Source organism: Bombina bombina, chromosome 1 (genome assembly GCF_027579735.1).
Source record: "Bombina bombina isolate aBomBom1 chromosome 1, aBomBom1.pri, whole genome shotgun sequence".
Taxonomy (NCBI): domain Eukaryota; kingdom Metazoa; phylum Chordata; class Amphibia; order Anura; family Bombinatoridae; genus Bombina; species Bombina bombina.
This window is the reverse complement of record NC_069499.1, coordinates 393,547,298-393,561,681: the sequence shown is the minus strand read 5'-3', so window position 1 is coordinate 393,561,681 and position 14,384 is coordinate 393,547,298. Positions and strand designations below refer to the sequence as shown.

The 14,384-nt window shown below is 36.5% G+C and overlaps 1 protein-coding gene across 6 annotated transcripts in view; it reads left to right on the top strand.

Moving 5' to 3' along the window:
• The window catches only part of MMADHC (metabolism of cobalamin associated D), a 264,019-nt gene that overhangs the window by 135,427 nt on the left and 114,208 nt on the right, over positions 1-14,384 (top strand). Inside the window, exons 1-3 of one of the 6 annotated variants that reach the window (XM_053698292.1) lie at positions 2,395-2,473; positions 2,576-2,626; positions 5,065-5,106. In XM_053698292.1, coding sequence (XP_053554267.1) covers positions 2,603-2,626; positions 5,065-5,106 — 66 coding nt within the window. In that variant the 5' untranslated portion in view covers positions 2,395-2,473; positions 2,576-2,602. Of the gene's footprint in view, positions 1-2,363; positions 2,474-2,575; positions 2,627-5,064; positions 5,107-14,384 lie in introns of those variants that run through there. The other 5 variants (XM_053698293.1, XM_053698296.1, XM_053698295.1 and 2 more) reach the window with 5 other exon arrangements.

Below are 14,384 nucleotides of genomic sequence, written 5' to 3'. Positions count from 1 at the left end.
ACTCTCCAAAATGTGTGATATCGTAGAGGGGTCATTATGTGAGCTAGCTGTGGGGAAATTTTAGTGGAACAATGGGAGATTTCTTTTTTTATTCCTAAGTGATTTTGCTGAAAAGGGCCGATTTATGAAATTCAAGGGACATTTGGGCCCAATATTTTTAAAATTCCACAGTAAAAATGGTCCAAACTTAATGATACCATAGAGGGGTCATTGTGTGAGCAAGTTGTGGTAAAATTTTAGTGGAACAATGGGAGATTTCTTTTTTATTCCTAAGTTAATTTGCTGAAAAGGGCCTATTTATGCAATTCGAGGGACATATGGGTCCCAATATTTTTAAAATTCCACAGTAAAAAGTCTCCAAACTTTGTGATATCATAGAGGGGTCATTGTGTGAGCTAGCTGTGGTGAAATTTTAGTGGAACAATGGGAGATTTCATTTTTATTCCTAAGTGAATTTGCTGAAAAGCGCCGATTTATGAAATTCAAGGGACATTTGGGGCCCAATATTTTTAAAATTCCACAGTAAAAATGGTCCAAACTTAATGATACCATAGAGTGGTCATTGTGTGAGCTAGCTGTGGTGAAATTTTAGTGGAACAATGGGAGATTTCTTTTTTATTCCTAAGTGAATTTGCTGAAAAGGGCCGATTTATGAAATTCAAAGGACATTTGGGGCCCAATATTTTTAAAATTCCACAGTAAAAGTGGTCCAAACTTAGTGATACCATAGAGGGGTCATGGTGTGAGCTAGCTGTGGTGAAATTTTAGTGGAACAATGGGAGATTTCTTTTTTATTCCTAAATTAATTTGCTGAAAAGGGCCTATTTATGCAATTCGAGGGACATATGGGTCCCAATATTTTAAAAATTCCACAGTAAAAAGTCTCCAAACTTTGTGATATCGTAGAGGGGTCATTGTGTGAGCTAGCTGTGTTGAAATTTTAGTGGAACAATGGGAGATTTCTTTTTTATTCCTAAGTGAATTTGCAGAAAAGGGCCAATTTATGAAATTCAAGGGACATTTGGGGCCCAATATTTTTAAAATTCCACAGTAAAAATGGTCCAAACTTAGTGATACCGTAGAGGGGTCATTGTGTGAGCTAGCTGTGGTGAAATTTTATTGGAACAATGGGAGATTTCTTTTTTATTCCTAAGTGAATTTGCTGAAAAGGGCCAATTTATGCAATTCGAGGGACATTTGGGGCCCAATATTTTTAAAATTCCACAGTAAAAACTCTCCAAAATTTATGATATCGTAAAGGGGTCATTGTCTGAGCTAGCTGTGGTGAAAATGTAGTGGCACAATGGGAGATTTTGCTTTTATCCCTAAGTGAAATTGCTTGAAAGTGATGATTTTTGCAATTTTAAGGAAGTTTGGGGCCCTATATTTTTAAAATTCCACACTAAAAAGTTTCCATACTTTGTGATATCTTAGTGGGGTCATTGTTTGAACTAGCTGTGGTGAAAATGTAGTGGCACAGTGGGGAATTTTGTTTTTAACGCTTAGAGAAATGCTGGAATATGACTTTTTTTTTACATTTGAGTGACATTTACAACAAAAATGCTTGTGGTATTCATTAAAACATTTCTTATTAGCATATATGTATGGTACAGCCTTTAATAGTCTTAAGAAAGTACTAACAAATAAGTGTCTGATAGCTTGACTACTGTTTTAAACCTGTCTGATAGCTCCAAAACAGTGTCTGATAGCTTGACTTGGATTTTTAAACTGTCTGATAGCGTGACTCCAGTGGAAAATCACACTATAAATTAAAATTAATTTCAATATATAATGCCGCCTCATTTACAATACGTATTTAGCATAAGTTCAGTTTTCATTTTAAAATAGCGCAAAAAAATAGAATTCAAATGTTTCTAAATCAAATGTCAAATATAGCAAGTGAAGTCTCTTATGCTGAAAGGCCTGTAATTTTCCTATTCAATTTACGTCTGACCTTAAAAAAAAGTTTAAAGAAGAAATCGTCCAGCTAAGAATGATGTATGAATAAATGTGGGAATTTACATGCACTAGTGCTGTAATTGTTTAATTGCATTATTAAAGATATTGCAAACTATCGCTCAACCTGTACAATTTTACTACTCGAAATATACACTATACCATAAACTCAGCGTCATAATAATGCCGCTTACTCAGTGTTGATTGCTGAATAATATTTACGTTTACGTAAGCCGAAAAGGAAGTGTGCCGTGTACTCAGTTGCATTTGCCCACACACTTGTCAATCATCTCTATTATCCAATCAGATTATTGCTTATCAGTGACTACATAGCAAAGAGGTCAAGCATCCTTAACCAATACAAAAATAGGTTTCAATATTGAGAGATTTTTTTCGCTTTTGCACCAATCAGATGTTACGTCTCACGGAGACCCAGCTAGCTAGCCTAGCACCTGGGCTCTGCTGAAGGACGAGGTGGTTTTCCTCGCTGCTGTGTTTTTTTTAACGCATTGTGTAGGTAGGCAGTGCTGGGATAAAATAACAAAATGGTAGTGTGTCGCAATATTGTGATGTAGTTTCATATATTCTTATTTGTGTTTTTTTTTTTGTTTATATAAAGGAATTATGTAGTCGGTGTAACCAGAGTATGATTTCATCAGCTATGGACAGGGTAGGTGTTAACATAGGGCAAGGAGAGTATCTGCTGTCGCACATGTAGGGATGTTACCTCCATTGTAGAGAAATCGTGTAATAATTAATGCATGTTATGTATAGTGTGTGCATTGCACTACATAGAGTTCCTGTCTTGTCTGGCTGAGGATGGGACAGGTGCAATGTAAAACACATTTCTTCTTGTTCAATAATGTAAATATGTGCTCCTTTTTAGTGCTGTACCCTTTATTCTTTATAAAAGGCAAGTGATATCTTATTTGCCTGTTCTTTGTATGTAACCTTATGCTATATGGCAACCCTGAGAGGCTTCTTATGTGGCTACACTATTTGTTGACTGCATAGCAAGTGATGTCAAATATTTACCTCAAACAATCCTTAATTTTATCATAAAACACCTGCTTGCTCTCTCTGTTTCTCTTTAACATCTGTATCCACTGTTTTCCTGAAATATGATTTTAAACACATAAGGTCTAATGAATGAGTTTTAATGCACTGTGTGGCCAATGAGGATACAGGGCTGCAAATTGGATAATTAGAGAGAAATGGCTTTATGGGACAGAAGTCCTAGATAGAGTTTTTTTTTTATTTGCTATTTCCAACATGTCTTGCTTTTAGCATGATTTGTTACAAAGGTCTTACATATTTACATAATAGTATTTAAATGTATCAATTATTAAATGAGTTAAAAGGTAAAAAAAATAATCAGGAGTTCTAATTAATAAAAGGCACAAATGAATTTAGAGCAAAAGAGAAAGTTATATAGGATATCCGCACTACATTTAGAAGCAAACAGGGAAGATTGTCCAAAAAACATTACAATTTGTATTTGCTTTAATTCCAGTGAGCGTGGATGTGGTCTGTTGCTTATGTTCATTTCAGTGAAGTCCCGTCCTTTGAAGAAATCATCAATTATATTAATCGCTTGCTGACAAGCAACTTTTTAAGCAATGGAGTAAAAACGCCAGATAGCAGTGCAGAAGGAAAAAGTACTTTTTATATACATAATTTTATTCGGAATGAAGAAAACTAAGTTACTTGGCATTAGTTTCTATAACATGTATAATAACTTTTTATTCATATGGCCACAGACAGTAGCATTTGCTATTTTCAGGGCTAGATTTATTAGTGTAAATCTAGATTTTTATGTGTTGCACTTTTACACTAATACATCCAGAAAAGAAGATAACTGAATTCCACTGCCCGTGGCCATATTCATCATTCATTTCTATAACAAAAAAATAGTGATGAGCAAAAATGTATTATTTGGCATTTGTGTCTTCCCTTTCAAGTACTCTACCATGTACAGTAATGGGACTGCATGCGCCACTACAAAGCCTTTGTTTGATCACGGTGACATTACTCCTGCTATATAGCACATGGTTGCCATAGAAACACTTTAAATAATAATATCACCTACACCCCAATCACCAATATCTAAATAATTGAGTATTCTATATTTTAGTAATAGTAGTGTCTAGAAAGTATATATTACTGACTAAATAGGACATTTGGCTTGAGAAGCAGTATATATGCACATTTAATATACTAAAATCCATAGTTGCAACAAGTTTCTCAGTATATCTTTAGGTTATAATTATATGTTTGAAATCTGATTTTGTCAAGAGACCCTAGTTTCAGTTGCCAAAATCATATATACATAATAGAATCCTTCATATAAGCTTTCAGCTATCAGTAGTGTTATATTTTTCAGTGCTAGAGTTAAAGGTACAGTTAATTAGTATGCATGCTGTTCTTTAGTAATCAGACTATATTGTTTTTGTGAATTTTGTTCGGCTCCTCAACCTCTTAACTGGTTCCATGTAACAGTGATAGATGATTACAGTAATTCTCTACATCTCCATTTACTGCTTTTTCTGAGCACCAGAGTATTTATTCAGGTGAAACACTTTCTTGTGGAACTTTGTGATAATTTTCTGGGAATAGCATAACAAATGCTAGACTTGTTTAGCAATGCAGTGCTACAGTACACCAGCATAAAACAACTCCTGGTAATCACTACTGATGTTTATTAGGATTTTAGAAGGTAAAATAATATTTCTTAATAGAAATTGAAAGGACAGTGTAAATTTGAAAAGCTGCTGCGTATACTATTACTTTACTACATTTTTGGGGGAGAACAATATAAAATCTATATTTATAGACGTTTGATGTATATAGTGTCCAAATTAGTCTTCCTAGTTCGGTTTTACGCAGCTTTGGTTTAGTTGTTGCCTTTTAGATATTCTATGATTAAGATGCAAATCAACTTTTACTGTATATTTATCCTTGTGGACTTTTGAACTATTGTAAAAAAAAAAATAAAAAAAATAAAAAAAAAAATGTAAGTATAAGCATAAAGACTTGTTGTTGTACACGGTTTACAGTCATTTTAGAATGTTTGGCTTTATTTTTGTTTTGGTTGTTTTTCTGTTTCAGGTAAAAGAAATTACACAGGAAAATCCCAAAAGAATGGCTAATGTGAGTGATCATTATTGTATCATAATGTTGATTAAATTGTGTTGATCTTGAAAGTGTGGGAAGCAAAAAAAAAAAAAAAAAAGTTAAATGCTTCTTCGCAAAAAAGGTTGTCAACAAGAAAGTTTGATTGGAACTGTAATGAAATTAGTTTTGATGCATACAGATAAAAAAAGATAGGCTAAAACAATACCAAAGGTAAGAGCATACTTCAGACACATCCAGAGCAAACGATAAGAACAAAATATACTGTAGTAGCTTTCAGTTGTCAGCAGTCCAGAAATGTATTCCTTTTCACTCTTCTCTGAGTTTGGCCTTTCACTCTTTTGACTGTCCCTTATGTAAATGCTTTCGGTGGCACCTTGTCCACGTGACTGACTTGTTTCATGTTTTTAGAAAACAGAACATTATCTAAGTGGTTACAGTTGTCAATAGTACAGTTTTTATAATAGATGAAAATGATGGATTGCTGTGGTACTGATAGAGTAGTAAAGTCCAACACGCAATCTCAGATTTATGTGTGTCAAAATTAAACTTTTCCTTTTTTACATACAATTACCTAGGTAGGCTTAGGGGTGTTCCCGGTGTCTTGAGCACTATATGGCAGCACTACATACATTGTTTCAAATACTTCTGCCTAAATATATTTTCTTGCTTGCTTTGTTTTGATTTTCTGTTCTTTTTCTACTCAAATTTTATTGAAAATTTATTTTGTTTAGATTGATGCATTTTACTTATTGGATGACAAAGATCACACAGTTAGTATTTCCAGCTATGTAAGCTCTATATTTTCTAGAGATGAGTTTTCAAGCTGATGAAGTTGATGTTTAATAGTTAAACATTTATCAATTTAATAATTTGTAGAAACTATTTTGTAACCACACTTTTGTGAACATCTCTATGTAAAAAAGAAAGATATATTTTACCTCAAAAGTTTCTCAGTAGCCACATCCCATTGTAAAGGACTTCTAAGCAGCAAATCAGTATGTCTGTCCCGGGACAGCTAAGGGAGTGAGCGTTTACAAAGCTCATCTTATTTCCCTATTCAGTTTAAAGGGACAGTAAACCTCAAAAATAATGTTATATAATTCTGCACATAGTGCAGAATTATATAACATTATATTAGCCTTATCTTTATAAAACCCTTTGATTTTTTTTTTTAAAAATGACAGTTTTTCAGACCCGCTCTCCGTGCTCTTCTGAGCGGGTCTGTTTTTTTCACACAGCGCATCGGGCCAGCTGTATAGTCACAGCCCGACCCGACCGTGCCATTATACACAGTGCAGCTCGCTCCTGCTCTGTCTGACAGCCGGAGCGAGCTGCACTGTGTATAATGGCACGGTCGGGCCGGGCTGTGACTATACAGCTGGCCCGATGCGCTGTGTGAAAAAAACAGACCCGCTCAGAAGAGCACGGAGAGCGGGTCTGAAAAACTGTCATTTTAAAAAAAAAAAAAAATCAAAGGGAATATTAGGTTTTATAAAGATTAGGCTTTTACATTATTTTTTAGGTTTACTGACACTTTAAGGAAGTTTACTATGAAATCTCATGAGAGTTAAGTCAAATCTCATGAGATCACCGTAAAAGAGTTCATGACCTCAGTACTGTTGATGCTGATTGGCTGCTGTTCGTTTCTTCTTTGTTTTTTACCTGCAGCTGAGTATAACTTTTAACCAGAACTTACTCTGCTGAGCTGAGGAAGTTGTAAGGTAAAATATTCTACTTTTTTTTACATAGGTTATGCTCATGTGATAGTTTCCTGTCAGCTTTTTACAGTTATACTGCATCAGTTTCAAGAGATTTAGCATATGAGTATTCTGTCCCTTTAAAGGGACACTGAACCCAAATTTTCCTTTCGTGATTCAGATAGTGCATGCAATTTTACGCAACTTTCTAATTTACTCCTTTTATCAATTTCTTTGTTCTCTTGCTATCTTGATTTGAAAAAGAAGGCATCTAAGCTATTTTTTGGTTCAGTAACTGGACAGCACTTTTTTATTGGTGGATGAATTTATCCACCATTCAGCAAGGACAACCCAGGTTGTTCACCAAAAATGGGCCGGCATCTAAACTTACATTCTTGCATTTCAAATAAAGATACCAAGAGAATGAAGACAATTTGATAATAGGAGTAAATTAGAACGTTTCTTAAAATTGCATTCTCTGAATCACGAAATAAAAAAAAATTGGGTTCAGTATCCCTTTAACATCAATTTGAAGTATATCACAATGCAAGATGTCTGAAAGAATAGTATGGCCCACTTTTTTTTTTTTTTTTTTTTTTTTTTTAAATTGTAAGTAAAGTGAAAATTCAAATTCTATGCACTCATGAAACTTTAAACAACTTAATTTGCTTCATTTTCTTGGCATACTTTGTTTGAAAGCATCCCTAGGTAGGCTTAGGAGCAGCAGTGCTGGGAGATAGCTGCTAATTGGTGGCTGCACATATATGCCTCTTGTCATTGCTCACTACATATATCCGGCCAGCTCCCAGTAGTGCATTTCTGATCTCACTCTTTAACAAAGGATACTAAGAGAACAGAACAAATTTGATAATACCAGTAAACTGGGAAGTTGTTTAAAATTGTATGCTCTATCTGAATCATGAAAGTTTGTTTGACTTTACTGTACTTTTTGTGCTTTCATGTGACTAGAGGCTGTGTAACTTTTTGGTATGGGGCAATACACAGCTCATAAGAGCTTTTCAAGTTTAATTGTGATGGCTAAATGGTATGCTGTTCAGTGTTCTCCCCAGGACCTTTTTTAGCGGTTGCATCACCCGGCTGATTTTACTTACCACCCGGCTAAAATTAGCTAATATTAAAAATGTTCAATTTTTATTGCACAGATGATCATCATGATATTAATTTATTCAATTAATTGGTGATTTTGATAGCAGAAAATTATATATTAGAAAATATTACACTGCCCCCACCTGGCTACTTCATAATGCCACCCGGCTAGCAAAATGTTCTATGTAGAACACTGCTGCTTAAATTATTTTTAGCTTGTTTAGAATTCATATACTAAGGTAGCTTGTAAAAACACTGCTGATTTGTGATGGTGTGTTATGGGTTCATAAATCTATTTTTGTCTGTCTTTTTTTACTATAGCAAGATTTTTTTTCACGTAACAATAGTGCAGCTATAAATCCTGCGCATTTTAAGAGCTTCTAACATCTGCCAAACAATTGCCCATCTGAAAAAAATATGTAAATCAATTAACATAGCAAGTATTTTTTTCTGCTAGTATATGTATAGGCATTCGAGCTCCACATTGAAGACAATCTGAATACTAATACATTTTATAAACCTTTTAAGATGTTGTTTCTTAGTTGCTGTCTCAGAGATACACAACTTAATAAATACTTTTTCTTTCATAAGGTGGTGAGAGTCCATGAGACATTACTCCTGGGATTCAACTTTTGGCCACTAGGAGGAGGCAAAGATTCAGAAAGTTCTAAGAGCATTTATAGGGACAGTCTAGACCCAATACATCATTTTGATTACTTATGGTCACATGCCAGAGCAACATTCTGCTACTGGTCCCACATCTATAAGCTTGTAAGAAGTATAAAAAACATTTAAAGGGATAGTCAACACCTGAATTTTTGTTGTTTAAAAAGCTAGATAATCCCTTTATTACTCATTCCCCATTTTTGCATAACCAACACTGTTATATTAATATACTTTTTACCTCTGTGATTACCTTGTATCTAAACATCTTCTGACACATGACATTTCATTTATTATCATTTTAGCCAATTAGTGCAGTGTATGCCACAAGCCACGTGTGTGATCAGTGTTATCTATATGGCTCACATGAACTAGCTCTCACCTGTTGTGAAAAGCAAATAAAAAAGCATGTGATAAGAGGCGGCCTTCAAGGGCTTAGAAATTATCATGTGAGCCTTTCTAGGTTTAGCTTTCAACTAAGAATACCAAGAGAACAAAGCAAAATTGGTGGTAAAAGTAAATGAGAAAGTTGTTTAAAATTGCATGCCCTATTTGAAACATGAGATTTTTTTTTTTTGGACTTGACTGTCCCTTTTAAACATTCATTGTTTGTTAGGAGCGAAAATGTCTGCCTAGCTCTGCCCACCTATTGGATGTATATTTTGGTATGTTAAGTTTCTCCAATCACGATCGACTCTTACATAAGCTTTCCTACTCACACATGCTGATTTGTACATATGCAATTTGAAATATCTAACTGAAAAATATTAAACATGCACTGCTAAACTGTCATAAAAGAAAATGGCTAATTTCACAAGAAGAAAGCTTTGGGCGGAGCTTGGAGCCCAGCTGCTTACAAACAATAATTTAGAAGTTTCATGTACCTCTTACAAGCTTATAGATGTTGAACCTGTTGCATGATGCTTGTCTGGTATGTAACAATAAGTAATAAAGAATAAGTCTTGGGTCTAGAATGTCCATTTAATCACACTCACCTCTCTGGTATTCCAGTCTTATCTTTGCCTCTACACGAGACGGGTGAATATTTGAGTATTATTATCAGGTATTTGTAGAGCGCCAACAGATTCCGCAGCGCTATAAACGTAGTCGGTATACAGGATAACATTTATAGGGATCAAATGGGTAGAGTGCCCTGCCGAGAATTGTAGTTAGCTCTTATAATGGTGATCTACAGACAGCTGGGCTCATAGGCTTACATGGTAAGGGGTTCAAGGGGATAGCAATGGAGTTAGGAATGTTTAGTGTAGGTTGTATGCATCCCTGAACAGTAGAGTCTTTAGGAAGCGCTTCAAGCTTTGAAAACTAGGGGAGAGTCTTGTGGAGCGAGGCAGGAAGTTCCACAAGATGGGAACCAGTCTGGAGAAGTCCTATAAACGGGAATTTGAGGAAGTAACAAGAGGAGGAGATTGTGAGCAGAGCGAAGGGGACGGGAGGGAGAGTATCTGCAGACAAGGTCTGAAATGTAGGGGGGAGCAGTGCAGTTGAGGGCTTTGTATGAGTGAGGATTTTGTGTTTAATCCTGGGGGCAAGAGGAAGCCAGTGAAGGGATTGGCAGAGAGGTGCAGCAGATAAAGAGAGACGTGTAAGGAAGATGAGCCTGGCAGAGGCATTCATTATGGATTGTAAAGGAGCTAGGTGGCAGCTAGAGAGACCAGAGAGAATGGAGTTGCAGTAGTCAAGGTGGGAAAGGATGAGAGAGTGGATTAAAATCTTAGTTTTGTCTTGTGTAAGGAAATGTCTAATTTTAGAGATGTTTTTAAGGTGGAAGCGGCAGGCTTTAGCCAAGGACTGAATGTGAGGAGTGAAGGAAACCAGATAACCAGAGAGAAGTTGGATGAATGAAATTGGATAGACATGCATATACTAGCTTTTCGAGGAGCTTTGAGGGAGTAGGGGAAATAATGCGGTAGTTGGATGGGGAGGTTGGATCTAGGAAAGGCTTCTTGATAGGTGTGACCAGTGCATGTTTTAGAGATGAGGGAAATATACCAGTGCTGAGGGAGAGGTTGAAGATGTGTGCGAGTATGGGGGTGAGGGTAGTAGAGAAGGAGGGGAGTAGCTGTGAGGGGATGGGGTCAAGGGGACAGGTAGTGAGGTGGGAAGAAAGTATAAGGGCAGAAACTTCTTCCTCTATAACAGGGGCAAAAGAGCTAAATTTATGGGTATTTGGATGATTGTGAGCTTTTGAGGGGGTGGGAGATTGGTAGTATGTTGAGAGCTGATTTCATTTCTGATAGTCAGTTTTGTTTTTGAAGTGGCTGGCAAAATCTTGAGCTGAGAGAGAAGTTGTATTAGGAGGTGGGTGGGCAGAGAAGAGTATTGAACGTGGAAAACAGACCTTTTGGGTTAGAGGAAAGAGTAGAGATGAGATAAGTATTGTTGCTTATAAAGATTAAGGGCAGAATAGGTTCAAGATGAACTTGTAGTGAAGAAAGTCAGCTAAACTCCGATATTTTCTCCAGTGTCGCTCAGCAGTACAGGAACATCTGCATAGTTACCGTGTCAGAGGACTATGCCAGGGCTGAGGACGAGAGTGTGATTTCTGAGCTATGGTAGGAGGGGCCAGATTGTCAATGACCGATGTAAGGGTGGAGTTATAGTGGCAGATTGTGCAGGAAAAGGAGGTGATGGAAGAGAGGAGAGGTTTGAGAGAGCTAGCGAGCTGTTGCTGATCTAATGACTTTACGACTTGAGATGCTCCAGATTTTTCATTGAGAGGGGTTCTCCAACCAATTTTGAGGCCCAATTTTTCTCCCTTAAAGAGCTGCTACTAAGAGACAGGGTATATTGGAATATTGGGCAGTGGCACAATCACTCCAGTGATGAAGGATTTAGTAACAAGCCTGCCACGGTGTCGGGTAGACCAGTCCCTTAGCCTTCTCCTTTTGGGTTATTGATATACTGCTTACATAGATTCTCTGCTGTGACGTGCACAGTTCTGGATGGGCTCTTTACTGGAAGCAGTCTATTTTTTCTGCTAGTAACCACATTTAGAGAGGGTGCATTTCCAAGGTAAGTGAACAAATACATTCACATAGCCCGCAGGCTATTAGCAGGTACATCATAGCAAGGGCACACAGTAACATAATGACATTACCACCTTACACTCTTTATTTATACAGTCTAGCGGTTTATGGGAGACATTTTACTTGGGCTTTAAAATCCTCTTAGTGAAATGTTTTTTTATTTATAAAAAAATAAACTTTTCTGCATTTCTGTCCTGATATTCTCATGATTTTCCTTGCATAGAAATGCTTCTTTTTACTATGGCACATTTGATCAAAAATCTATTTTTCATCGCTAGCGCCGTTTATGCACTTTCCAATTTTGACAGTAGCGCACATTGAGTTGTGCACCCGACTCTACTTGGTGAGCTTCATTGTTTCTTAGCATTCTCTGTCTTTAATGGCAGCACAGAGGTTAATCTTTTCCTGACACTGTCAGCTTTATTTTTTCTAAACAATATAAACAGTCTGTACAGACAGACTTTTTTTTTTTTTTTTTTAGCTTGCTACTTTATAATTTACTGCAGGAAGGGGGTACTTTTTGTATGGTATGTATGGTTTTCTATTTATTTTTTTAGTAGACAACCCAAGGTATTGATCTAGGCCCATTTTGGTATATTTAATGTCAAAATGTGATCATATTTAAAAAAAATAAAAATAATTAAAATAAAAAAATTGCTGAAATTATTTACATGGCACAAATGATTGTAAAAGCTAATTGCAGTTACGCACCACACTTCTGAAATTCCTGTCAATTAAGGGGTTAATTGGGTAGCTTGTAAGGTTACGTTTAGCTTTAGTGTAAAGATTACCCTTCAAGGGACACTGAACCCAAATTTTTTTTCGGGATTCAGATAGAGCATGCAACTTTCTAATTTACTCCTATTATCAAATTGTCTTCATTCTCTTTGTTTATTTGAAAAGCAAGAATGTAAGTTTAGATGCCGGCCCATTTTTGGTGAACAACCAGGGTTGTCCTTGCTGATTGGACAGCACCAATAAACAAGTGCTGTCCGTGGTACTGAACCAAAAAATTTTTGGCACCCTAGCTTAGATGCCTTCTTTTTCAAATAAAGATAGCAAGAGAACGAAGAAAAATTATAATAGAAGTAAATTAGAAAGTTACTTAAAATTGCATGCTCTGGAGTATCTTTTCACCTGTTTGGATATATCCACTATATTTGTATTGGAGGGGATTCGCAGGTGTACCCTGTTATTAACTGTCTACTCCTTTAAGTACGTTTGATCTGTATATGGAAACTGCTAAGTAATTAGCCATAACATAAGCAAGGGGTTAGCTGGAACCTATATTTTAGATAAGCCCCTTTTAAAGTAAAACTTTTTGGGCCCTCTGGCTGGTGTGGGGACTCTCTTACATAGGAATCTACACCCCACTAAATTAAGGATTTTGTTTTTTTCTCTCCTTCTCCTCCCCTCCCTCACTGCTCCCACCCCTCCTATCCTCACATTCTCACCCCCCCCCCCTCACTCTCACTTCCTCACCCTTCCCCTCACGGAATTTATTGAACACTTATTTTCTTTCCTTTTTCTGAATACGGCACAAGTGGATCACTACTTAGGCTAATTGCACAATATATGGATACATTTCTTCACAGTCACTCCCGGACTCCCCCACCAGCCATGACAGCAAAACCAAGAGAGAAAAGGAATAAAAACACTATAGAGGCAGCTGCCGAGACACAGTTAACTCCTGTTAATACTCCATTTACTAATGAAACCTTCAACATGCAGGCCCTAGTATCAAATATTGCGGAAGCCCTAAACCCTAAATTTGATGCCCTTAGGGCAGAGATTAAACAAGAGATCTCACTGTTGTCCCAAGAATTGAGACATTTCACCAGTAGAATTAACGAAGTAGAACAAAGGGTGTCTGATCTCGAGGACCTTACTGTCATTCATAGTAAAAGCATAGAATCTACTGTAGCTACCTTGTCCAAAATGCAAAGCAAAATCGAAGATATAGAAAACAGGGCCAGAAGAAATAATATCCGCATTATTGGGGTACCTGAAGCAAAACAACCTGAGAATCTAAACTCATTTATCTCAGATACCCTAGTACAGCTACTTAAAATTCCTTCCAGTTATCCTCAAATAGTGGTAGAAAGGGTTCATAGAATAGGGAAGCAACAGGTTGACAACAGAGGTAACACTAGACCCAGGCCAGTAATAGCCAAACTACTTAACTTTAACGACAAAGTGACCCTTCTCCAACACTTTCGCAAGAATCGGCCTATAATGTTTAAAGAGAGCAGGATTCTCCTATTCCAGAACTTCTCTGTAGAAACATCACTTAAGAGGAGAAATCTAGCCCCAATCTGCTCCAAATTTATCCAGCAGGGGTACCAGGCTCTAATTAACTACCCTGCTAAACTTAAGGTTTTTGTTAAGGGAGAAGTTTTTATGTTTGAAAATGCGCAAGACGCAGAAAAATTGAGTCAGTTAAATGTCAGTGAGTAAACTGAGTGGGTACCAAGGATTCATTGTACCTGGTCATTATTTTATTTTTATTTATTTTTTTTTAGTGAAGAATGGAAAGGAAAATAGTTGAGAATAATAAAGATATGGATAAGGAAGGGGAACGTTGTTCCCCCTTTTTTTTTTTTTTTTTTTTTTTTTTTTTCTCCCTCTCTTCCTTTCTCCCTCCCTCTGTTTTGTTCGGTTTGTTTATCCCCTCCCCCTTGCCTCCCACACCAATCTCACTTACCTACCCATTGAAATAAATGGTCAATTTTAAAATAGTATCCTGGAACGTAGGAGGTATTACCACCCCTATAAAGAG